The sequence below is a fragment of the Electrophorus electricus genome, chromosome 8, assembly GCF_013358815.1.
Source record: "Electrophorus electricus isolate fEleEle1 chromosome 8, fEleEle1.pri, whole genome shotgun sequence".
In the NCBI taxonomy this organism is placed as follows: domain Eukaryota; kingdom Metazoa; phylum Chordata; class Actinopteri; order Gymnotiformes; family Gymnotidae; genus Electrophorus; species Electrophorus electricus.
The window spans coordinates 7471740-7497878 of NC_049542.1; the positions used below are offsets into that span (position 1 = coordinate 7471740).

Here is a 26139-nt window from a genome sequence, read left to right on the forward strand (position 1 = left end):
TGCATAGATGAGTGTAAGGACTAGGGTGGAGGACTTCTTGAGGAAGTTGGAAAGAGAAAATGCTCTGTTGCAGCACCAGAACACTGAGACTGTGAGAAAGGCTGATCTTGAGACAGAGCGCAAACGCGGCTTAGAGAATGAAGGTGAGAGCACTCACTCTCCTCAGCACTTACCCTCCTGAACACTTACTCTACTGAACACTCTCAACTCTGCTAAACACTCACTCTCCTCAGCACTTACCCTCCTGAACACTTACTCTACTGAACACTCTCAACTCTGCTAAACACTCACTCTCCTGAAGACTTACTCTACGGAACATTCTCCTGAACATCAACTCTGCTAAACACTCACTCTCCTGAACACTTACTCTACTGAACACTCTCCTGAACATCAACTCTGCTAAACACTCACTCTCCTGAAGACTTACTCTACGGAACACTCTCCTGAACATCAACTCTGCTAAACACTCACTCTCCTGAACACTTACTCTACTGAACATTCTCCTGAACATCAACTCTGCTAAAAACTCATTCTCCTGAACACTTACTCTACGGAACACTCTGCTGAACATCAACTCTGCTAAACACTCACTCTCCTGAACACTTACTCTACTGAACATTCTCCTGAACATCAACTCTGCTAAACACGCACTCTCCTGAACACTTACTCTACTGAACACTCTCCTGAACATCAGCTCTACTAAACACTCACTCTCCTGAACACTTACTCTACTGAACACTCTCCTGAACACCAACTCTACTAAGCACTCACTCTCCCCAACACATACTCTACTGAACAATGTCCTGATCATTGACACTACTTAACACTTACTCCCCTGAACACTGTTTTTAACCCCTCTAACACTCATCCTCCTTAACACACTGCTATGAACGCTATGAACACTTCCCCGAAGTGTTTCATTTCACCCTACTGAGGAATTACTTAAAATTACTTAATTAAAATATTCCCAGTTCCACTCACTCACATACTTGCAGTTCTTAACACCCATTACTGTCATTCCTCAACACTGGCTCACCATAACCCTAACCCTTTAAAACACTTACTGCTATTCCTTCATAAACACTGGCTCACCATAACCCAAACCCTTTTAAACACTTACTGCTATTCCTTCATAAACACTGGCTCACCAGAACCCTAACCCTTTTAAACACTTACTGCTATTCCTTCATAAACACTGGCTCACCATAACCCTAACTCACCTACTTGACTCATGTTTACTGACTGCTTTAGCCACTGAGCTACCTGTTTGTGTTGACCATTATTCATACTGTGAGTAACATTAGCTAACACTTGCTGAAGCTTAATAGTGGTCAGACACATTTGCTCCTTGTGCTGGTTTTCACACAACCTTAACATTCTGGTTGTGCTAATATTCTGACCATGCTGACATTTTGGTTCTGCTAAAATTCTGGCAGTGGGCAGTCTGAGGGAGCAGCTGGCCGAGCTGAAGAAGAAGAACCAAAACTCCAAATCTCCACCGAGAAGAACATCTACTTGGAGAGGACAGGTCAGTGCCAGCGACGACACGCTGACCGCTTCAGAACCACAGGGCATCCTTTTATCTGCATACATATAGCAGAGCACAACAGAGTTTTAGCCACAGCGCAAAGTAATGTTTGATCGATAATGTAAGACATATATGGTTTACAAAGCAGCTGAAAAAAAATCTCCTTAGGTCTCACGTTCTCTCTCTTCCTCTCGGTCTGTGCCTCTCTTGCTGTCTGTCTGTCTGTCTAGCTGGAGGAGGTGACTGCCAGGCTGCAGGCGGAGGTGGAGGAGGCCGGCCGGCTGAGGAAGGCCCAGGGCGAGGCGGCGCGTCAGGCCCAGCAGCTGAGGTGTTGCTACAGGAGCTGCGGGAGCAGAACACTCGGCTGGAGGGCAGCCGTCTGGCCCTGGAGCAGGACAGTCTCAGGCTGCAGAACTCCCTGGAGGCTGAGCGACGGGATCGAAGCCTTGGCTCCGACACCATCGCCGACCTGCAGGGTGAGGGAGCGCGACGGAGGGAGAGAGACGGAGAGGCGGCACAGGAGGGTGTTATTGCGGACAGTGGGAGGGAGGGAGGGAGGGAGCGAGGATGTGATAGAGGGATTAAAGAAGTGAATATAGGAAAGAATGTTCAAGTTTATAAGCGAAAGAAAACACGTGAGAGAGAATATGTGTGAGAGAAAAAGATGAAGATGAAATGGAATAAATTCATGGCGGAAATGCTTGGCTAACACAGTTGTTTGAACTCCAGATGATGACTTTCTAAGTGGTCTCGCATGTTTGTGTGTGTGTAAAAGTGTCTCGGGGTATGTATATAAATATGTGTGGAGTATGGAGTGAGTTTGGGTGTTGTATGTCAAGCTCCTCTCTCTCTCTTGGAGACACACTGGCCCCTTGTCTGCCTGTTCTGTTTGGTGCCGTTGTGTGTGTGGCTGTGTTTGGGTGGAGCAGCTCACGGTGAGAGTAAACACTGGCTGAGTGGTATTTTCAGCCCCCGGTCCGGAGGCAGGTGGCTGACGTTTCGTCTCACAGCAGAGAGAGCTGCTCCGTCCTTCATCTCGTCTCGTCTCATCTCATCTCATCTCATCTCATCTCTGTCTCCAAGCCACCTTGAACGACTCTAAAGGAGCCTTTGCTCACTTCTCTCTCTCTTACTTTCTCTCTCTCTCACTTTATCTTTCTCTCACACTCACTCTCTTTCACACTCTCTCTCTCTCTCTCTCTCTCTCATTCTCCCTCTCTCCTCTCTCTCTGTCAGCTTGTGTGTCGGATCTGGAGGAGGAGTTGAAGCAGATGAAAAACTCGCTCTCCAAGGCTGAGGGTGAGAAGCGCCAGCTACAGGAGGAACTCACCGTTCTGGAGAAGGTGTGTGTGTGTGTGTGTGTGTGTGTGTGTGTTTGTGTGTCTCATTTGTGTGTATTATTTGTGTGTCTGTGTGTGTCTCTTTGAGTGTGTCTGGATGTGTAACCTCTGTGGCCCTGTTTCTGTGTGTTAGTTGAGGAGTCAGCAGGAGATCGATCTTTCCTTCAAACTCAAATCAGCAGTACAGCGCTTAGAGCAGGAGGAGGTGGAGCACAAGGCCGCGAAAGCACGCTTGGCTGACCACAGCAAGCTCAACCAGTCCATCGAGGAGGCCAAATCGGAAGTGCTGAGAGGTGGCATGCCCCTCTAATCTTACATGCCGTCATCTTAGCATAGCATTATACATGAAAGCATCCTCATCAGCCTGTTTATGGGTGCACCTTTTGTGTGTATTTGTGCATATATGGATCCATGTGCGTGTGTGTCTGCTGTGCGTGGCTCCATGTGCGTGTGCGTGCTTGTCTGCTCACCTTTGTGTGTGTGTGTGTGTGTCAGATATGGAGCGGAAGCTGAAGGAGGAGCGCTCTTCTAAGCAGCAGCTGGAAAGTGCATTGATGGAGCTGGAGAAACAGCACTCAGTCCTGGACTGCGACTACAAGCAGGCACAACATGAGCTTCATGAGCTGCGCTCACACAAGAGCAAGCTCTCGGAGGAGGTCTGTCTGCCTGCCTGCCTGCCGTACCTATCTGTCTGCCTGCCTATTTGGTGATTTTTGGCAAAACATTATTTCAAGCAGACTGGTTTGTGCTTCTGCTGGTTGTGTTGAGAATGGACAGCAGGGGAAGAGGCCAGACTGGAACAGTGATGTGTGCGTGTTTGCATATTTCTGTTGAACAGGACTTAAAATGCGTTTGTGTTGTATTTCTTTGCAGCATAAGAGGCTGTTGATTCAGTATTTGATATGGCCGTTTACAGAACAAATAGTTGATTAGTCTTTGTGTGTGTGTGCATGTGTGTGTATATGTGTGCGTGCAGGTGGACATGCTGACGGTGCGTGTGGAGCAGGAGACCCAGCGGAGGAATCTGTCTCAGGCAGACCTAAAGGCCCAGAGGCAGGAGGTGACCACTCTGCGCTCCTCTGAGAAGCAACTGAAACAAGAACTCAACCACCTGCTGGAATTACGTCTCAGCCTGGAGAAAAAAAACCAGGAGCTGCGCAAGTATGTGTGTGTGTGTGTGTGTGTGTGTGTGTGTGTGAGTGTGTGTGTGTGTATGTGTGTGTGTGTGTGTGTGTGTGTGTGTGTGTGTGTGTGTGTGTGAGGTGGTGTGTGTGTGGGTGTGTGTGTGTGTGTGTGTGTGCATGCATGCGACTCCCCCATGACAGTAGGAAAACATAAACTTTGTTTTTGCAGATCCAATTTCTTGATTCCCATGAGAAATACTTTTTATAGAAAAGTATTTTGATCACCTAAAACCTTGATCACCTAAAACCTTCGTCTTTTGCTCTGTCCAATCAGGGAGAGGGAAGACGCTGACCTACACCTGAAAGAGTTAAAGGACCAGCTGGAGACGGAACAGTATTTCACGGCACGTCTGGCATTTCTGCAACGTGTGCATGCGTGTGTGTGTGTGTGTGTGTGTGTTTGTGTATGATTGCAGACGTGTGAAAAACATCTGCTTGTGTTTGCAGAAACTGTATAAGACTCAGATACGGGAGCTAAAGGAAGAGTGTGAGGAGAAGATGAAACTCTACCAGGGTGCCCAGCAGAGAGTGGAGGAACTGCAGGAAGAGAGGTGTGTGTGTGTGTGGTGTGTGTGTGTGGTGTGTGTGTGTGTCTGTGTGTGTGTGTGTGTGTCTGTGTGTATGTGTCTGTGTGCGCGTGTGTGCGTGTGTGTGTGTGTGTCTGTGTGTCTGTGCGTGTGTGCGTGTGTGTGTGTGTGTGTGTGTGTGTCTGTTGTGCGTGTGTCTGTGTGTCTGTGTGTCTGTGTGCGTGTGTGTGTGTGTGGTGTGTGTGTGTGTGTGTGTGTGTGTGTGTGTCTGTGTGTGTCCTGTGTGCGTGTGTGCCTGCATGCTGCATGGGTCTGAGGTCCTCTCCTGGAGTGTTTAACATCTGGTTCTAGTACACACTTATGTTCCTAATGACATGGCTTTGCTGGGTCAGGGTTCTCTCAGCTGGATCTGACCTCTGGGGGTCATGCTGCACCAGTGCCAGTAAACACTGTGCACCTCAGAAAAACAGCTGAGTGCAGTATGAGTTAAAGCTTTTCTCACTTTAACTGGTGCTGTGGGTGTTACAAATGAAAGAACGTATTGAAAGTACCCTTGTCTCCATCTAGTGGCACTCACCAGTCATTGCACAGAACATTTTTACAATCAGTCATAGTGTGATTGATTGGTCAGTGGATCTGCTCCACTATTGGGAATTATTTGCTTACATTTTTGCACTGCTGCAAAAATATGTTTATTTCTGTGCTTGAACACAACCGTGTATGTGTGTGTGTGTTTGTTGCGGGTATAGAGACTCCCTGGCAGGGCAGCTGGAGGTGAGCCTGACAAAGGCCGACTCGGAGCAGCTCGCACGCTCCATCGCCGAGGAGCAGTACTCCGACCTAGAGAAGGAGAAGATCATGAAGGAGCTGGAGATCAAAGACATGATGGCACGGCACCGGCAAGAGCTCAGCGACAAGGACAACACCATTGGTTCGGTGAGAGAGGAAGAGCAAGAGAGAGATAGAAAGAGGGAGAGAGGCATGGAGGGCATGACTTAAAGTGAGAGGTGAGCGCTTAACTTTCTGTTTTCTCTCTGTGTCCTGTGCACGGTTAGCTAGAGGAGTCCAACCGCACTCTGACTGTGGATGTAGCCAAGTTGGCCAGTGAGAAAGAAGAACTCAACAACCAGCTCAAAGAGCTCCAGCAGCGTGAGTGCCCCAGGGTTTCAGGAACGCTGTCTCAGTGTTCTGTTCTGGTTATCCGGTGACGTGCAGAAAATCTTCAGGGCTGCTTATATCAACTTGTGTTTCAGCCGAATGTTTGCTAGATGTTTGTTGGTGCTCTAAATAAACAGCACACTTGGATGACAGAAAGCAATAAGGTTTATAGCATCTTGTAAACAAATCGAGACATCTTCCTTGGGAACGTTAGATGAAGGGTGGCACATGCACTGAGAGAATGCAGGAACAGTAGAGTAACGTTTTGTGTTTGCAAACAGAGCTGCAGAGGATGAAAGAGGAGGAGAAGGAGGTAGGCGCCATGAAACTCAACTTTGAGAGGCAGTTGAATTCGGAGCGAACGCTCAAGATCCAGGTGGGTGAAGCTTAATGTTGAAATATGTACCATAAATGGGACCTCTTTAACACAGTTTTGAGTATCTGTCTAGGTTTTTGCTCTGTTGCACCCTTTATTTGTGTTTATTAAAGATATTTATATGGGTGTTTGGATTATTAATATATAATATTCATATATGCCTCTCCTCCCTGAAAAGGCGGTTAATAAACTGGCTGAGATCATGAACCGGAAGGATCTTGTGCGTGTTGGTCACCGTGGCGACGACAGTGAGCTGCGCAGGAAGGAAAAGGAAAACAGGAAGTTACAGCTGGAGCTGCGCTCTGAGAGAGAGAAGCTGAACAGCACCATCATTAAATACCAGAAAGAGATTTGTGAAATGCAGGCGGTGAGGAAGCTCAGCTGTGCACTCAGTACAGCTCAGTACAGCTCACCTGTACACTCAGTACAGCTCACCTGTGCACTCAGTACAGCTCACCTGTGCACTCAGTACAGCTCACCTGTACACTCAGTACAGCTCACCTGTGCACTCAGTACAGCTCACCTGTGCACTCAGTACAGCTCACCTGTGCACTCAGTACAGCTCAGTACAGCTCACCTGTGCACTCAGTACAGCTCACCTGTGCACTCAGTACAGCTCAGTACAGCTCACCTGTGCACTCAGTACAGCTTAGTACAGCTCACCTGTGCACTTAGTACAGCTTAGTACAGCTCACCTGTGCACTCAGTACAGCTCAGTACAACTCACCTGTGCACTCAGTACAGCTCACCTGTGCACTCAGTACAGCTCAGTACAGCTCACCTGTGCAGTCAGTACAGCTCAGTACAGCTCACCTGTGCCCTCAGTACAGCTCAGTACAGCTCACCTGTGCGCTCAGTACAGCTCAGTACAGCTCACCTGTGCGCTCAGTACAGCTCAGTACAGCTCACTTGTGCACTCAGTAAAGCTCACCTGTGCACTCAGTACAGCTCACCCGTGCACTCAGTACAGCTCAGTACAGCTCACCTGTGCACTCAGTACAGCTCACCTGTGCACTCAAGCACAACTCAGTACAGCTCAAATACAATACAAATGCAACCTAAAAGCAACTCAAATGCAATAGATAAATGCAGTACAAATACCATCTGAATATGACCAAAGTACTATACAAATACTTCCTAAATACAGTTGAACAACCAACTTACAATCCAAATATAATTCAAATACCAAAACTCCAATACAAATAAAAGCTTAAATACAACAAATACACTTTTGCACACAAATTAATAAAAAATAATAATATTTCTAAATCATTATTTATGCTATTTTAACAGTATCTCACAGTAATATTATACAAGATCAGTGTAATCTGCACATTATTAAACATTAGCAAGAGCTTTCAATCTCTTCAATCCTGTAATTCAACCCTGTCATATAATTCAGTCCAGAGTGATCATTTCTGTTGAATTTCAGATCCAACCAATACCAATTATTTTTCTGGTGTGTGTGTGTGTTTCTGTGTAGCTGATAACGGATGAGTCCCAGGTGCGTGTTGAGCTGCAGATGGCTCTGGACAGTAAGGACAGTGATATCGAGCGTCTGCGCAGTCAGCTGACCACACTGAGCGTACACTCGCTGGACACAACTAGCATCAGTAGCACATGCAACGAGCAGGACATGGACGAGCCGTACCCAGGTACAAACACACACACTCACACACACTCACACACCTCAAGGGAGCACTACCCAGGCACTGCCTGCACATATAACACACCACACACACACACACACACACACACACACCTCAAGGGAGCAGTACCCATGTACTGCTTTCACACATAACACACCACACACACACACACACACACACACACACACACACACACACAAACACAAACCTCGAGGAAGCACTACCCAGGTACTGCAAGAACCAAAACCCCACCCACTAAAAAGCATGGCATCCAAGACACACACAAAAAAGCAGGACAACCCATGATTCTCTTTTGTGCTGTCTGCATCTTTACTTCAATCCTTATCCTTCACATTATCCATTGTCTCATTTATTTCCTTCATTCTGTTTTCGGTTCATCCTCTCCATATTTCTCTCTTTCGTTAGCTCTCTCTTTGTCTGTAATACCTTTCTCATTGAAGAACTCATAGGCCTCCCTTGTTGTTCTCTCAGTTCTGTTTCTTTCTTACACACATCTGTCCTTGTAATCTCTGCTCTTAACATGCGTCTTTATTCCTTTCTGTGTAACTGGTGCACACTGCACTCCTCCTCATGCCCTCACGGTGGCACTGTAGTGCGCATCACGCACTCCCAGACCTCGGAGTCCATGTCATTCACATACCAGCGGAGCTCCAAATCCGTGCGCATTGACACACGCCCATGCCGCGCTGCCCCCTTCCTCTCCTCCGACTCCGAGGAAGAGGAGGATGAGAAAGAGCAGCATCAACGACCTGTACTGGCTCTCACCTGTGAGAACCCGGCGGACGGCGAGTCCGCAGGTGACCCTGCATGGAGGCTGATATAGGCACAGAATCATACACACACATACACACACACACACACACACACACACACACACACACACACACACACACACACACACACACATTTACAGACACAGACGCATGCACACACACACAGACACATACACACACACACACACACACACACACACACACACAAAGTCACAGATACAGAGTCATGCACGCCCCCCCCCCCCACACACACACACATCCAAAGGCATGTGTGTTTTCACACTAACACCACACACCATTCACAGAGCCTTAGACCAGCGCCTGGATTGTGTGTGCAGTGATTCTAATACCATATGCTGCCCCATGGTGTGATATAAACATGAGACCGGGTGAGACACTGCTTGACTGGCACTGGTGTGCTACCACTGCATGTGTGGTGCCTGGTGCTGCTATAAGCCTTTCTCTTTCCCGTGTTCCATAGACACTAGTCTGGAAGGCTGGTTGTCTCTTCCCAGCAAGAACTCCAAGAGATTCGGATGGGACAAGAAGGTAAAGTACCTTTGTCAAAAACTCCAATGTGCAATTGTTGTATTCACATAAACTCTTGCTCTTTCTAACAATACAGTTTTGTGTGTGTGTGTGTGTGTGTGTGTGTGTGTGTGATGTGTAGTATGTGGTAATGAGCAGTAAGAAGATTCTGTTCTATGACTCAGAAGAAGACCGTGAACAGGCCAACCCATTCATGATACTGGACATAGAGTGAGTCTACACACCTGCACGCAAACATATCAGCTCCTGCAGAGCAAAGAACGAACAGGCTGTGTTGCTCTGCTCACTGGCCAAATACATATCATTTTCTCATTGTGTGTAAGTCTGGGAGTATGGTGGCTGTCAAGAGCCACTACGTTCCCAACCCATAAACATTAAATGCTCTGTTCCAGTTCATATTGCGTGTTCATTTGTCCATTTATAAACTAGCAAATGCATGACTGTATCATAGGGTGGCAACGCTGACCTAGACTCAACGCCCCCACTATGACCCCATAGCACTAACCCCATGAGCACTAACACAGTGGCTCTGGTCTGCCTTTCCACTCTCCTCTCAGTAAACTCTTCCACGTGCGGCCTGTCACTCAGACCGATGTTTACCGAGCAGACCCCAAAGAGATCCCGCGCATTTTCCAGGTAATTAGCCGCACACGGACACCGTTCCACAACAGTGCTGCAGGACAGTTCTTTGCAGTGCACGTCCTACTGCTCTGTGGCAGCAGGATTACATGCCCATAGTCCTGTTATCTTTTTCTTTATCTACCTTGGTTCTTCCTGTCTCTGACTCCCTCCTCCACTCTCTTCTTCCTCTCTCTCTCTCTGTCTCCTGTTTCTCACCTATCCCTCTCCATCTGTCTCTTTAACTCTCTCTCTCTCTCTCTCTCTCTCTCTCTTTCTGTGCCCCTGCCCCCTCAAGATCCTCTATGACAACGAGGGTGAGAGCAAAAAGGACCTGGAGGCACTCGCAGAACCGTGGCCGGTCGAGCGCACGTCCTGCATCGCCCACAAGGGCCACGAGTTCGTGCCCACGCTCTACCACTTCCCGTCCAGTTGCGAGGCGTGCCCGCGACCCCTCTGGCATGTCTTCAGGCCGCCACCAGCCCTCGAGTGTCGCCGCTGCCGCGTCAAGTGCCACAAAGACCACCTGGACCTCAAGGAGGAGGTGCTGGCTCCCTGCCGAGGTTAGGAGGTCGCCGCCGGCGCGTCCATCCGCACGCACACTGCGCTCTGCAGCACAGCCGCTTTCAGAAAGTACAGCGGCATGGCCAGAGTGGTCTCGTAATACCATCGAGAGATGGTTGAAAATTACTATCTTGCATATATTCACAATAAAAAATTGTTTTTTAGAGAATCACCCCTGCGAGGACAAAAGTAATAATTTGTTCCTTGTAAAATCACTAGCGTGAAATTGTCTGTTGGAGATATGTATTAGTACACACTGGACAGAAGTTAAAAATATGGCCTGTGTCTGTGTTTGCCTTCATTTTACACATCAGAAGCCCAAGTGTTAAATTAACACTTGTGTTGCTCATTTATGTGTGTGTGTGTGTGTGTCTCCTGCAGTGAACTACGACATGTCCACTGCCAAGGAGTTGCTGCTGTTGGCAAGCTCCACGGTTGAGCAGCAGCGGTGGGTGGGCCGCCTGCTCAAACGCATTCCACGCAAGGCGACGCCCAGCCCCGCCCTCGCTATCACCCAGGCTCCACCCCAGGAGCTGCCTGTCGGCATGCCTCCACTCACCTCGCCCCACATGTCACCTCGCAACTCGCCCAAACTCACCTCCCGTGGGGCCATCAGGATGCAGAGCAGGGGGCAGCCACCCTCTGCCAAGCCCAGGTGAGAGAATAATGACATGTTTTTTCTAAAGACGAAGTAATACATGGGGCAATACCTAGCTTGTGAAGAAGTCTGAGCCTTCCAGGATAGTCCAAACACAGCTGAAATCCACAGTATATTGCTTTTAACCACGTATACTTTAGGTAGTAGTTTTAATCATGTATAATATAGGCAGAGTGCTGTCTGAACCACAGAGATGTATTTCTCATTTATTTCCATTTCAGTGATACAACAGCTTGTGCTTGTAAGAAAATAAAGAGGGAAATTTAGATTTCTGCATTTAAAGCCATAATCCTGCTCTTATCCATCTTCTTTTGTACCACTTATACATTGCCTTGGTTGACAGGAGCAGTTTAATACAAGCAAAATGAATCTTGGAAGTCTGTGATGGAACTGTGGTTCTGTTTTAGTGCATAAGACCACGTGGACTTCGACTTGTTTGTAGACATAGCTACAAACTACTAGGCTAGATTAGATCATTGTGCTTTACAAATAAAAAATAATTAAAAATGCATAAAAAATGAATGCAAATAATCAAGTGCTAGGAGACAAGAAAGATAGAACATAGATTGTGGGGGAAACTCCTTCAGAGCTAAAAACCAGTGCCTTACACCTGAGTGAAAAGAATTAAAAAATGAGTGCTGAGTCAGGTCTACAGTTGACTGGATGTGGTGTTAATAAATCCTCCTTGCTTCTTTAATGACTTTGCCTTCCAATAAAATGTTATTTTCTCTATATTACAAATTAGGCTTACACCATAATTCAAATATAATAATAACAACCAAAGTGCAGATCTGAGCCATATTATTTTAGCACTGCTTTCTGTGATATGAGTCACCATCATTTGCTCCATTGTCAGGGAGAAAACGAATGCCGTTTCCCCTGGACAAACCTGTGGCACTGTAGTTAATATTGGCATAGCTTTGCCTTATGTGGGTGAAATGTATGGTAACCTAACTTTAGCCCAGCGACGCTTTATGTGTGTTATTTAGAAATACTAATGATCTGAAGTTGTAATAAGAGGCTGAACTCACACAAGGTTAGAATGCTGTTGATGTGCTCAAACAGCAGTTTTTTGTCAATAGTTTGCATTTACGGAGAACATTTGAAAAATGGGTTGTTTGGCTACAAACAGACGATCAATTCTTGTTTCCATATGCCCACTGTATGTTATGCCCCCTCAGCCACACTACATAACCAATGATACATATATGCTAAAATAGTTTTCAGTTTGGATTAGGGACACATCCATATAAGATGCCCATGTTTTCAGCAAATGTAATTACTTGGTTTACATGCAAAACTTGACAAAGTCAAATGTGGATTCTATTAGTTGGTAATTTCTGAAGCTTCAGCTTCTGACATGCTCTCTTTGTGCTGCTAACATCTTCTAGCCCTGGCCCCATGCTCCGAATCATTCTCCACTGACCTCTTCACCCCTCACCTTTCCCCTGCGGCTATGTGTGTGTGTGGAGAGTAAGTACCACAGCACCACCTATCTGCTTTACTGTTGCCTGCCTTACTTTAAAAACCTCACCCAACCTATCAGCTCCACTGTCTGCACTGTCCTGCGGTTGTAAGATATTGAAGTCTAACTACAATAACTTTATTCACTAACTTTCCATTTGATACTGCACCTAACCAATTGTAATCACGTAACAACCACCCATCCATTCAACAGCTTTATTGTGACTTAACTAGAAATCTTACCTATACTTTACTGTGTGACCTCAGCTATCCCCCCCCCCCCCCCCCCCCCGCAGTACAAAGAGTGGCTAATGTTAAGAAACGATTCTCCTTAATCCGTAGATATCAAGCGTTTATTTCTATAATAGTAAAACCTGATTGGTGAGATCTCACACACACAGACATAAATCTTTACGATTATGTAGGACTTGTGGGTGAAAACATTACAGCTAGTGAGGAATAGATAAAAGCTTTACAGTGTAGCACAGCTCTGCGGTACATAGCAAATCTGTCAGTGCTGGAGAAAGGGAGGGCTCTTTCCATATCCCACGCGACTCCTTTCCTGTTCCAGCATGATAGAGTTTGACCTGCAGGACTGGGGTTGGACTCTTCACCACGATGACGATGATGATGACGATGTGTTTGACTTCTGAGGCCATGCACATTGGCAGGGTAACTGTAGTGACATCTTAACTGCATGTTGGCATACAAAGTGGCTTAGTGCTCGGCGTGTGCAAGTCCTATATGAATTCCTGGTTATTTGAATCCATAACATTGAGAAGCATGACATACAAAACAAGTAAAACTGTACTGCAACATCTGATGCAATGATGTGTGTGGTGAAATGATGTGGGTCTGAGAACACCGACTGTTATTATGAAAAGGCATAAAGTGTGATGCATCTGTGTGTGGTTTTGAATTACTAATCCTTAGTTGACTTGGCTTGGTTTCCATAGTGAACATGTTTTATGGCAACTGGATGCTAGAAACGCCTCTTTATTTTTGCGGTTGTTGTCCAGTTGCAGTGCAGCAAGCATGAGACCCATGGAAGCAAATGCATTTGACGTGTGGTCGTCATCCACCGTGGTCCATGTGGCGTTGGGTTTCCCCCTAGTAAACATTTCATTACGTCGCGTGCTAGTGAACAGAGCATGTTCAGCATGTCCCGTTTCTGCTCCCACAGCTGACTTTGATCAACATCGGATCAGACAGCCCTGCACTACAGACTCTGCAGAACATCGGACATTATAGAAGGGAAATACAGAAAGCCTGGGCAGAAGACTAGCAGGGTTACTCTCCATGAACATGGACATGAGTACCCTGCTGATTATCACTGTCCGAGCCCCACATGCTCACACCTGTACCTGCCCAAACTGAAGATTAATATGTGCCTTTTTAAGAATCCAGCCTTGGCTTTTACAGCCTGCTCTGAAAGGTTCCTAGAGATGTCAATGTGAAAGTGTTATTAAAAGTATTAATACACTGTTTTGATAGCTATGTGGGTGACTGTGATTTGTGTGTGTGCGAACGCACGCATAAGTGGATGGTATAATTTTGTATTTGTATGTACAATTTTGGTTATGGTCTGTATGAAGATAGTGAGGCTTCCTACTATAGTATAAACTTGTATACTCAAGTATTCCTACAAGACAAACATTTAATTACAAACAATACATGGTTAGCTTTCTGAATACCAAATATTTAATGACAGATGCTTCAGAAAGAGATGTCTGGAATTGTATGTATTTGAAGGAAATGCTGTGGAAAATATGCCTTATTGCAGGACATTATGTAATTTGTTTAAAATAATGCACTGCACATTTATTTTATGCATTGCCAATTCCTAAGTACGCCTACAACTACAAAGCAAAATCTGCAACTCTGGTCCAATCTGTTTTCTTTCCATGATCTATGCATTAGAACTTATAAGAAATTGCTCACTGACTAAATATTGGTTCACAAAGCATTTTCAAGTTCTAAGAAACTAGAAAGATTTGAGAATAAATAAATAAATAAATGTTTTATTTGTTGAAAGCGATTATACTTTTTATATATGCATGTACTTTTTTAATAATAGCTACATAAGAACTACAGGAGATTAGTGCTAGATTGTGCAGTACAGACCTTGTGTTAAAGAAAGGCTGTGGGGAAAATCAAATATATGTAAAACATTTCAGTCAGCTGAATGATGGTAACTGGTGACCTTTGGTTCTTGTTACCTTGTTAGCATCACAGTGCCTTTGCAAATAATGGCAAACACAAACATTTGTGGACACCAAACATGTCATAGCCAGTCAACCACATTTTGAAAAAGGTAGAAAATCTATTTAAACTAGATTCTTCCCTGAACCATTCCTTTAAGACTGCAAGTATAAAAAATGTTCCCACTGAAAAACTTGTCTAGCAACAACAAATCCCTTTCACTCAACACCAGTGAATAATGAGGTCGGATTAAGATCAGACTTGTGCACATTTTGCTCTAAAATACTGGACTGAAGAATGGCCTTCATTCACAATGGTAACAATGACATCATATGACTTTAGTACTGGGATGCACCTGGAGATGTTTTGGACCTGTTAGAGAATACCATACCATCTGAGGTAACACACTAAGAAGAGCAGCTGGTATCAGAGCTTATGAGTGGCACTGGCTTTGGGAGATCCTGAAAGCCTGGCCTGTGGGTGCAAGAAAGCTTCTCTGATCGTGGGTCAGTTCAGGTCGGGGCTGGGATGGAAAGGCAGCCTTCACTTTGCCATCATGGCAGCCTGGGGGCTCATCCCTGCTGTCGAGCATTGTCATGACAACAGACCGCAGCAGGATTGGGGGACAGAGAGTTAGAGAGAGCAAGTGAAGGGTTCATAAACCCTAGTCCTGGGGGGTATGTCCTGCTCACCAGTTTCCACTGCAAAAAAAAATGTGCCATGCAAAAGTGCCACAGCAAAACCCCTAGTTTTGAACACCAAGTCCACATAACAGGTGCAAAAAAGCTCCACATAACAGGTGTTCTGGAGATTTGGTGTAGAGGTTCATCCATGATCTAAAAAGTTGCTTCCTCCATTCTTGCTCTTCATAAAGTCCAAAGTGAGAAACTACTCTGACATTAAATAAAGTAGTTTTAGAGGGTAATTAATGCACACCTTTCAGATCCCTAGAGGTAAGAACAGAGGTCAAAACACTTCTGATTGGTGGAGAGGATACATGAAGCTGTAAATTATACTGTGTCTCAGATTACCATGGGAGTGAAGGATCAGCAGGAAGAGGACAATCTCTGGAAGAAACCCAACAGCCTCAGTATGCATTTCTTTCTCTGAGTCCTGCACTCTCTTACTTACACAAGTATGAACAAAGGCCATGTTAACAGGCACACAAGCAAACCCAATGACCTAAATTCAGGGTTACCTTGGGCAATAAGTACAGGGTACTCCAAGTAAACTGCAAGTGGAAATTCATGATACATCTCATATGTGGCAAATACTACATACCTGCAAAAAAAAAAAAAAAAAAGCATATTATTTTGGAGACAATTACATATCCTTTGTAAACTACAATCTACAAACTTAATATTGAGACCTTTCTTTGATTAACAATGCACTGAGAAATACTATACCTTATGGGAAAAAAAAACAAAAAACATGCATGTGTTCTAACCATTATGTCCTTAGCCAAGAATGTACGCCCTCCAATACTATGTCACTAAAGTCTATGCACACACACACACACACACACACACACACACACACACACACACACACACACACACACACACACACACACACACACTTGTGCCTGCTCGAAAATAAAACTTCCATTTGACCTTTCCTTGTGTGAATCCAAGTGCAGAATTACGCCTGCAAACAGCTGCACTTCTAAACTGAGGCTGTGGAGAACGTGCTTCCCGCCCTTAGATCCATGCCGTACTGCCTCACGAGCCTAACGCGTAAGCAATTACATAACACACACGGGTTGCTTATAAATCAACGTTATAATTAAAATTAAGTGTCTAATTAGTATACTTGATATAATAGTATAACTGATATAATAATTCGAAATGTTATCATATAAATTATATAATATAGCTATTACTGTTATTATATAATTGATATAATTATTCCAACATGTTGGCCAGTTCATTTAATTGCACATATCGTTTTAATTTTAATAAATAATTAACTGTCCATTTAATTAAACGATCTATTATACGGTTTTGTCCTTATTCCTTTTGCTTATTAGATGAGCACACTGAACCCAGAAGGCAAACTGAACTACCTGCATCAGAGGCACTGAGAGGCCCGCCAGCTCCAGCGACATCACTCTCATATTCTTGGCAGAAATGAAACGATCTGCTTTCACGAGGTGCATCCTCCACAGCGCGTAGTGTCAGAGGCCTGCAGTTCTCAGCCCCAGTGTTTGCCTTTTGGCACACCTGAGCAAGGGACTGGACACTTTTGACAACAGTATTCCGAAACAGCATTGCAGGAAGATAGTTACAATGACAGTTCCAGGAGGAATTGAAGCCTTCAGACTAAGTCGACTTGGTCCGCGTTAATAACGGGAGCTTTAGCAGCATACACACGAACAGGGTGCTCGAGTTTAGTATGTCCAGTAGAAACTCTCTAGCCATCTTTCATGAGCTCGGAGAAATGTCGAGCTGGTCCACATACACTAGTCGAGTCGCATTAAAGAGAACGTTTATAACATTTAGAAAACATGGTGGTCTTTTTGCGAAAGCTGTAAGACAGCAAAACTAAAGAAAATTTATTTTCAGTGAAAAACTCGCAGTGGTTTTGCAGGGTGCTGATAACCTGCACCAGAAGTTATTTATGGAAACGAGTCTTCCTGAGCTTGTAGAAGTACCAGTAGGGGGCGCTAAATCTTTACCGAATATCATTCAGAGTTTATCATGTTGTATTGCATGCACAAATAACTGGCTATTATACTATAAAAATCCCGTTAGTTTGTATTTATGACAGGTGCATTTTGACTGGCGAGACCTTATAGCTAACATGTTAACGTGTGGTGTGACGTGCGTTACTATGGTAAGTCAGGCTGAGAAGGATCTGTTCTCGAATGAATGAAGTTCATGTTAAGTGTGTGTGTGTGTGTGTGTGAGAGAGAGAGAGAGAGAGAGAGAGAGAGAGAGAGAGAGAGAGAGAGAGAGAGAGAGAGAGAGAGAGAGAGAGAGAGGGAGGGAGGGGTGAGGGTGAGATTTACAGCTCTTTTAAACCAGGCGATTCTCTTGAGAAGGTTACTTATGAAAATTAAACCTTGTTCTGAGACCTGTCAGGGAATGGGCTCTGCATAGACTCCTGCCTATCAGAAAATGCCTTTGCCCCACTGTTCATTTCCATCAATCTCTCTATGACACTACCATGATTTCCCTTTTTTTTAGGTGCCCTAGGAATTTTCTTAATCACTCACACAGTGTGCAATGGTCAAAGCCTTAACTAGTAAGTGGCAGGAATTGAGCCGTGTTCAGAACAGAAGATCTCATGACAGTCACTATCATCACAATGGACCTACTAATGAGATCATTAACACCATCACTGGCCCTTCCTGACCCCTCAGTACCTGTACCTTTCACAAATTCCCATGCATTAAAATGTCAGCTCATTAACTGATAACTGTTTAATGTTAGATTATAAGACATAAATTCAAATGATTGTGTCCTTTTTATCATATGCTAATGTAATTGAGAGGGGACTGTGATGGATACCATTACTTAGGATGGTTAATTGGGTGCTCTGGCAGCTATACCTGAGAGCTGGCTCTTTGTTCCAGTGATCAGAGCTCATTTTTTATCTCCCGTCAGACCTGAGTTTGAGTCCTGTGTAGGGTGCCTGCCTTTCTTACAGGGTCCTATTAAAACATGCATACCTACACGCTGTCTGCCTGTTAAGTAAAGCATATTTTCCCTAGCACAACATGCTAATTCTAATTTAACAACTCACTTTATTCGTGTGCTGATGACATTTATGTTGCACTGAACTAACATGTAATGTTATTGTGAATCCTATAGCATATAACACCAATAACTGTGATAGTGGCGACACAGCGGGAGTAAGAAGGCTGCTAGGCAGTGTTCTTTGTCCATAGTGTACACACATAGTGTAGAACAACAAACAAGAATATAATCCATGAGGCACCGTGGAGCTCTGTCGTATACATCAGACATAAGACCATCAATGTGCGGCGCTCTCTTCCAAGACCTGTGGGTTTAAGTAATGAGGGACTGGAATGTGGAACAGGTGAGTATGTGTGCTGTGATCCTGAGCCAAAGTGGGCGTGTCCTTCCTGCTGGATGGCCGGCCACCCGTGACAATAACTCTCTTGAAAATTACATTTAATATATTACCTTAGCCAATGGTGTTAACTAGTGCTAAATGGCCAGTCAAACACCTTAGCTACTGGTATTTTGTAATTACTTACATTTCCATCATTTGCAGTGGGTATTGATGCCTCTTTTAGTAAAAGTTTCAATACCAGTCCTCATTGTACTGACCCAAATTGGAAAAAGTGATAAGCTCATACACAGCTACAGGTTTTCGTCGCTGGGACTTTGTCATTAAAAATAGACTTTAACCACTTGGGTCTTCTGTCTTTGGAGGTCAGTGGCCAATGTATCTTTGTGTACTATATGCTGATCTTCGTAGCCAGCAACAGAGCAGTTCTCATACTTAGCTCTTAATTTCAACACAGTACTTGCTAGAAAAAAAGGCTCACCTTCGCAAAGGTGGTTCTCAAACCATGGGTGGAGATGCTCAGATGGGTGGGTGGCAGAGTAATCGTAATGACTCTCCTCCAGATGTAAAAAGGTGAGTCGAATCTGAACAGTCTGTTTTGTCCTATGTTTTCTGACATAGGCAACCCACAAAAGGAAGAGAATGTTTCATATATCCAAGTAAAATTAATAACATGAATAGACTAAAATGTCTAGACGAAAAAAAGACAGTCGGCTATGTCTATGAGCATGGTTGGTGAACAATATTGAAATAGAACTGTGTTTTGGTTTAGTCCTTTGTAAAAGCTATCTGGGAGGGATGCCATTATACAGTCTGATACCCAACACTGCCTAACAGTGTAAGCCTTGCAAGTCACTAAATTTCAACCATTTTACTATTGAAATAAACCCTGCTCATGCACACATGCGCGCACACACACACACATACATACATACATACATACATGCATTTTGTGACCTTGAATATCTCCAAGGCTGATTTTTGGAAGTCCTCAACCTCCAATGTCCAGCAATTTAGTGTTGCATAGGGGGCGTCCTTGCTGGTAGTATTCACCACTGCCAAAACAATCACCTGATGGGACAGCACTTGATAGAAAGGGACCCTTAGATCAAAAGGCTTTGGACATAATCAAATAATCAAACTGTGCTTTCTTTGTTTGTGTGCGTGCGTGCATGAATGTGTTTATCCATGTGCATGCATGTGTGGATGTGTAACACGAGAACCCCTCTCTGCATTGTGTGCCCTCCCCCTTGTTATCTGCCCACTGCTTTGTGTCCAGTTTGGCTGACTGCTTTATGGGAACATCAATAGTCTTTATGGGAAAGCCAGGCAGGATTGATTTCACTAGAGACAACCTGAGGTCCAGGTTAAACAAAACAAACGAGATCCCTGTAAACCACGACCACTTGCTGCCTTAGGCTTTTTGGCAATAAGCTGAGTGGTATTTGGAGAGATTTTTTCCTGTAGTTAATGGGGATCTGGTATTTGTTCACACAGAGAGAGCAGGTTTAATGTGATGATGTGTGCGATACAGTAGGTAACTTTTAATGCTGAGTGAGTTGAGGCAGTGTGCAATTATGGAAATGAGTAGTGTTTAATGGGGCCCTTTAAGGTAGACACAGGTGAAAACAGGGCAGTGGTAGCTCAGTGGTTAAGGTACTTGACTTGTGAGCAGAAGGCTGCTTGTTCAAACCCCACCACTGCTGAGCCTGAGCAAGGCCTGTGGGTGAAGCGCCAGGATGGGAGCTGAGGCTGGAGCAGGGTCTGCAAAGATGGCAAGGTAGGAAGACTGCAAATATGGCCAGTTAGGCAGTGAGGACCGATGAAGGTGGTAGGTGGATCTATTGCATGATGGTGTCCTCTTCATCACCGGGAGCAGGAAACATGTGTCCTTGTGCCGGGGCTGTAGTCCAAACTTTGCTTATATATACGTGGATTAAAGGTAAAAGTCTGTCTCCTAACAGTAATTAATCACAGAGAACCTATGACCGTGGCCAATTTACTGTGTCACTTAATTAAACGTTTCCTGATTTATCCAGTGTGGAGAAAGGGGTAATATTAAATGTAAAACAGCTTCTCTCTGCAGAGATATGCATATACTTTGCCTGAACATAAAACGCATCATCCATAGGAGCAAACGCAAATTGCTTTCAAGTGGCAGGGGCCAGCATCGGTACAAGATTAAAGACTACTTCCATACTTTTATGGTGCAGGGCATTTGTCTTATAGAAAAAGCAATCCCTACTTTCATTCACTCTGCTTGATTGTCCCACTAGCCCCGTTGGACATTAGGTTCTTGTCTCTGAAGTTTTTTTAAGCGCCCAAATGTTCCGTTAGCAGGGAGCGGCTGTGACATATTAAGCGATTTTTTTCTTTCCTGCGCTTTCTGCACCGACGGGAAGAGGAAGTTGTGGGTTATTAAGCGTCTCCTTCACCAGCTCGTCAGCGTCCTTGCGTAGCAGGCCGACGCGAGATCGTGTGGTTTCAAAGCACAGGCATGGCACCAAGCCATGCACCCATCAGGTCGAGCTAATAGCCTTTTCTCCATTCATACATTTTCTCCGTTCATAACTCACTCGCCTTAAAATTGATTTTGCAAGCTCATTGACACTCCTCTCCGAAAAGGCCAAGCTCTGGGTTTGCGTAAGCCTATTATTCAACATCTGTAGCATGCGCAAAAAAGCCTGATGAAGACTGATCAAAGCTTCTCTTCTCTATTTGTAGACTCATGCGCAACCCCCCCCCCACAGGTATTACACTGGGATAAACAAAAACAAAGAAATTATTTTTGAAATAAGATTTAGAGCTTTGCACTGGACACGCCCTTGTCTTTAGTGCCTATAGACCAGCGTCACAGAGAGAAGGAGAGAGTAATAGTTTTCTTTTTTAATATGTTTACTTTTTTTTCTGTCTCTTGCAAGTTGGCAAAGGTCGATTTTGACGTTGATTATTATTGTTCTCCCAAATTTAGGCTTAATCATATCCCAAATCATAGGCTTAGTCTGTCTGCTCTAACGGAAAAAACCGGGGAAAAAATCTCCTCGCCTTTAGAGAAAAGAGCACGCGGTTAACCAATACTCTCTCTCTCTCTCTCTCTCTCTCGTAATTTTTAATATCAAATCTGCAATCACGCAGCAGATTACCTTTGACATTCTCGGTGTTGAAACTCGCTTTCTGTGCCTGCCTTACCGTGTACAAGGCGGCAGAAGGAGACGGCTTTTATAAACCCTGTCATTATCCGCCGACTCTCGCATTTAAATTATAACAGCTGCCATTGTCTCGTCATGCATTCAAATGTATCTGGACATTTTAATGTGGTCATTAGGTTTGAATATTTTAGTTATCCCAGAGAAGCCGCCTTCTCCACACACATCGCTTATGGATAGAGCCTTTTCTGGCACACGCATGACTGACACCAGTCATTGTAAGAATAGGGTGTTCGCGAGCGTGTTAAATTAGTTATATTATTGTTATTTAAAACTGTAATGGTCATCACTGTTAATGTCGTTTCATTAACAGACCCGTGTAAGCTAAAAACCTAGCCAGGGCCCTTGTAAAAAGCACAGGAAAAACACGCACAAAGTGGAGGGTTTGGTTTATATATGGTTTTGCTTCTCAGAAATGATTCAAGGTTGAGAGAAACATACTATATTTATAGATAGAGAGGGACAAAAACAGGGGCCTTATATCCAGAGCAGGTCTGTGGTAAGTGAAATGTGGCTCTTTGCCCTGATCACAGTTCTGTGTACCAAAATTGTAACTGTTATTCTGTCTTAAAGAATAATTAAATCCAGAGTAATTAAATCCAAAGTGTTTGTATGATTACTGTGTGTGTGTGTGTGTGTGTGTGTGTGTGTGTGTGTGTGTGTGTGTGTGTGTGTGTTTGTGTGTGTGTAATGAGACTAGGGGGAGTGCGCTAGCTGGGCTTACTGCTTGCTTGCTATTAGCAATGACTTCTCATCTGTCCACCCACATGCCAGCTCTACGCCATATCTTGGGCTGCAGCCATCAACACACAAAAACGAGCACAAAGAAGCTCACTCTAGCCCTCTGCCTTTAAGCATGTACAGCACACACAAATGCGCATGCACACCCACACACACACACACACACACACACACACACACACAGAGAGAGTAACTCTCTGCAAAGCCCCTAAGCTTCTAAGCAAAGCGTACCTCCTTGTTTCCCTTGTCTCACAGTTTGAAAAATGTTCAGGAGCATCTCACCCTGAGGGACGCTCAGAGCACTGCTGAAAAATTGAAATCCCCTTCTTCAAACAGCTTACAGAGAGGTCAAACATCTCAGATGCTCATAAAAGTCTGCGCAGAAAGAGCTTTGCTGGAATGTACAAGATGTAAAGCGAGATAAACTGTTTATTACAGTGAACAGCAATATTTCAACTCGAGTTTGACAGACTTCAACATTTACATCATTACTGCATTTAATATCTGCTGGGTTTAATTTGGGAATTGCTTTAGAGTGGGGTTGCACAGTTCCTGTTCTGTGCTGTTCAGTCCAGCACAGAATCCAGCATGGAGTCCAGCACAGTTTTGGTGATTTCACTGCTCAACTACTTAGCCTGGTACAGAACTGCTAAGCTGAACCAGGTGGCTTTGAGCAGGAAAATCTCCTAAATGTACTAGACTCTGGACCTTCAGCACATCAGTGGTTCTTCTGCCTTAGAACAAATGAACTCATGAATTAGCAACAGGTCAAAAGGTTAAATAGCCAATAAATGACTTCTACCCTAGGGAGTCAATGGTACCAAATTATATAGAACATAGACCACAAAACATATACAAACACCAATTACAAGTAATGGGCAATTTAGTGAAATAGAAATAACTGTGTATTACTCTATTTGACAGGTGTGGTTGTTATGAAAGAGCTTATAAGTACAAAAAAAGACATGACAAACAAATGGACCAATATTACACCGTAGTATTTAAACACTGCCAGAAAGCAATCAGATATCTACAGAATTGTCTTGTGCACTGTGTAATAAGTCAAAGCTTGGCCAAGTAGACAACGTGTTGTCTTTACTGAAATTATGTGAAATTTTGTGGTTGTGTAAATGTTTGGGGCTTAAAGGTATGCTTGACACGGTGCTTTTCATGGATTAATTTATTACTTTATCAAGGTATGCCATATTTAAATATTTATTAATATGACTGACATCATATTATTGTCAAATTTTCAAACAAATGCTGTAGCTATAGCTATAATTAAAATAATGTAAATAAAAATGTTTCACTTGCCTAGAATACTTGGTGGTCGAAATACAGGTGGAGAATGATGAGCCATAAATAAAATACTATATTAACAATAATATAATTCCATGCCATCATTAAATGCTCTGGTATATTCTTCTATCTTAGTTATGGTTTAATTTTTGAATGGGCGTGCCTTCGCTCCTGTCCCGGAGCAGTGGAATGTAGGTATCGCTCTGTGACTCCTGAGCGGTGCCGCCCCACACTGTGTCGGCACGGCTCATCGGCGGCCTGGCCCCTGTTGCTCTTCACGCCCATCTTCCTTTGAACGCAGCGCCATCAGTTCTATCTCATGTTTGGCGGCGGTCTCGAGCACACGCTGCTTACTGTAGAAGATGACAAAATTGTTGATGATGGGGTGGATGGGCAGTGCGATGGCTATGACGCCGCACAGGAAGCTGACCGCAGCGTTGCACCTACCCAGGGTGGTCCTGGGGTAGACGTCGCCGTAGCCCACTGTGGTCATGGTGATGATTGCCCACCAGAAAGACTGTGGGATGCTGGTGAACAAGGTGTCTGGGTGGCTCTGCTCTACGGCGTAGCCCAGCGCCGAGAACAGGAAGATGCCCATGCCCATGTACATGAGCAGGAGACCCAGCTCCTTCAGGCTGCTCTTCAGTGCATACGTCAGCGTTTGCAGGCCCGAGGAGTGGCGTGCTAGCTTGAATATGCGCGCTGTGCGCATGACCCGTAGCGCCTGCACAGCCTGCTGCACACTGGCCAGCTCTGTCACGGCCGTGCCAAGGTGCGTCAGCGCAAGCACAGCATAGAAGGGCATGATGGCGAGGAAGTCCACCATGTTCATGAAGGAGAAGGCAAAGCGCACCTTGTTGGGTGCCGAGGCCAGGCGCAGCACGTACTCGATAGTGAACCAGATGATGCACGCCGTCTCAATGGACTCCAGGGTCGGATTCTCCACCTCGTTGCCCCCTGCGTCGTGAACACGCAGCTCAGGAATGGTGCTCATACACATGACCACGGAGGAGAGGAGGATGAAGAGGAAGGACAGGATGGCCATCGCACGTGCTAACAAGGAGGATTCAGGCTTTTCCATGAGCTTCCACAGGAACAGCCGGCAGCGCTTGCTCACACTGGCTGGTGTAGTTCCCTCGACATTGTACAGAATCTCATGCACCTTCTCAGCTATTTGTGCCAGCTCTTCCTCCACTTCATTCAGACTGCCTTTACAGCATTCATCAAGGAAGTGCACATCAACTCCCCAGAAGTCCATTTCTTTCTTAAAACACATAGGGCATATTCCCTTTTTCATGTGGACTTCCCCATAGTAATATAACTCTGTGATGCATTTGAAAGAGTCCGGGTCTCTGTCGAAGTAAAATTCACCTTTCCGCACATCATAGTCGTCGCAAAGTTCCAACAGGTCATTCGCATTATCCACAGAACAGTTGGCCAGCTCAGCCAAGCGCGTCTGGGGGTAGCGGTTCAACACATCAACATAGAGAACTTGTTTGACACCACCTATGTTTACCAAGATCTCTCTGTCCTCGCTCGTCTCCGATCCGTTACAGTCGGCGTAACGCGTCCTCGGTGTCTCACACATTTCAGCTGCTGTACAGGAGCAAGTCTTTAAATTTTTAAAAAAAATCTAGATCACGTAACTTCTGAGCGTCTGGAATAATGGTATAGCGCGTGCAAGCATTTAATAAACGAAAGATTTGGTAGCAATAAGATAACACATACGTATAACCTTTCCCAAGTGGAAGGGCATGACGATAAACCGCTCGGCATCAGCTACGACACGAGTTTAATTGAGAAATGGAGGTCAGCTGTCTTCGTGAACGTCACTAGTCCCATTCCTTGCGTGACTCCGCCAGCCTTTACCAGTGAACAGCGCTCCGTTTGTTTGTTTGTTTGTTTTTGTTTTTTAAACAAAAGCATTGGCGTGATAATGAATCCAATACCAATCGGAAGGTCCAAGAGAGACAGAAAAGAAAAGAGCAATATAAAGTAATGTGAGAAGTGTCGGAGAGAAAACCAATCTCTCTCTCTCTCTCTCTCTCTCGCTCTGTGTGTGTGTGTGTGTATTCAAGTTTATTTTAGGTTGTTAATGCAGTATTTAGCCTCTAATGTATCTGAGCATTTCACCTACACCAAGATGTTCAGTGTTTTTACCTTTAATCTAATTTCCCCTCCCATATTTAGTTATCAAATGGAAAAACAGAACTGATACAAAATGAGTATTATCGCCGCCTGTCA

The 26139-nt window shown here is 44.6% G+C and overlaps 2 protein-coding genes across 2 annotated transcripts in view; one reads left to right on the plus strand and one right to left on the minus strand.

Moving 5' to 3' along the window:
- The window catches only part of rock2b (rho-associated, coiled-coil containing protein kinase 2b), a 28698-nt gene extending 14265 nt beyond the window's left edge, over positions 1 to 14433 (plus strand). The window contains 23 exon segments of the mRNA XM_035528921.1: positions 8 to 143; positions 1437 to 1528; positions 1759 to 1849; positions 1852 to 2004; positions 2765 to 2871; positions 3002 to 3161; positions 3364 to 3524; positions 3845 to 4029; positions 4327 to 4396; positions 4500 to 4603; positions 5329 to 5515; positions 5635 to 5728; positions 6019 to 6113; positions 6292 to 6480; positions 7597 to 7768; positions 8377 to 8580; positions 9038 to 9105; positions 9227 to 9315; positions 9663 to 9741; positions 10022 to 10286; positions 10669 to 10942; positions 12981 to 13081; positions 13593 to 14433. Coding sequence (XP_035384814.1) covers positions 8 to 143; positions 1437 to 1528; positions 1759 to 1849; positions 1852 to 2004; positions 2765 to 2871; positions 3002 to 3161; positions 3364 to 3524; positions 3845 to 4029; positions 4327 to 4396; positions 4500 to 4603; positions 5329 to 5515; positions 5635 to 5728; positions 6019 to 6113; positions 6292 to 6480; positions 7597 to 7768; positions 8377 to 8580; positions 9038 to 9105; positions 9227 to 9315; positions 9663 to 9741; positions 10022 to 10286; positions 10669 to 10942; positions 12981 to 13062 — 3057 coding nt within the window. The 3' untranslated portion in view covers positions 13063 to 13081; positions 13593 to 14433.
- An 8574-nt stretch (positions 14434 to 23007) lies between these two features.
- Positions 23008 to 25801, minus strand: LOC113588485 (potassium voltage-gated channel subfamily F member 1-like). Its single transcript, XM_027027681.2, has one exon. It carries the CDS (start codon positions 25481 to 25483, stop codon positions 24143 to 24145), a length of 1341 nt encoding a protein of 446 aa, XP_026883482.2. The 5' UTR covers positions 25484 to 25801; the 3' UTR covers positions 23008 to 24142.
- Between the last annotated feature and the right edge of the window lie 338 nt (positions 25802 to 26139).

What these genes read in the sequence shown, in the direction of transcription:
- LOC113588485 (XM_027027681.2), bottom strand. Translation starts at nt 25,483, where the DNA reads ATGTGTGAGACACCGAGGACGCGTTACGCCGACTGTAACGGATCGGAG.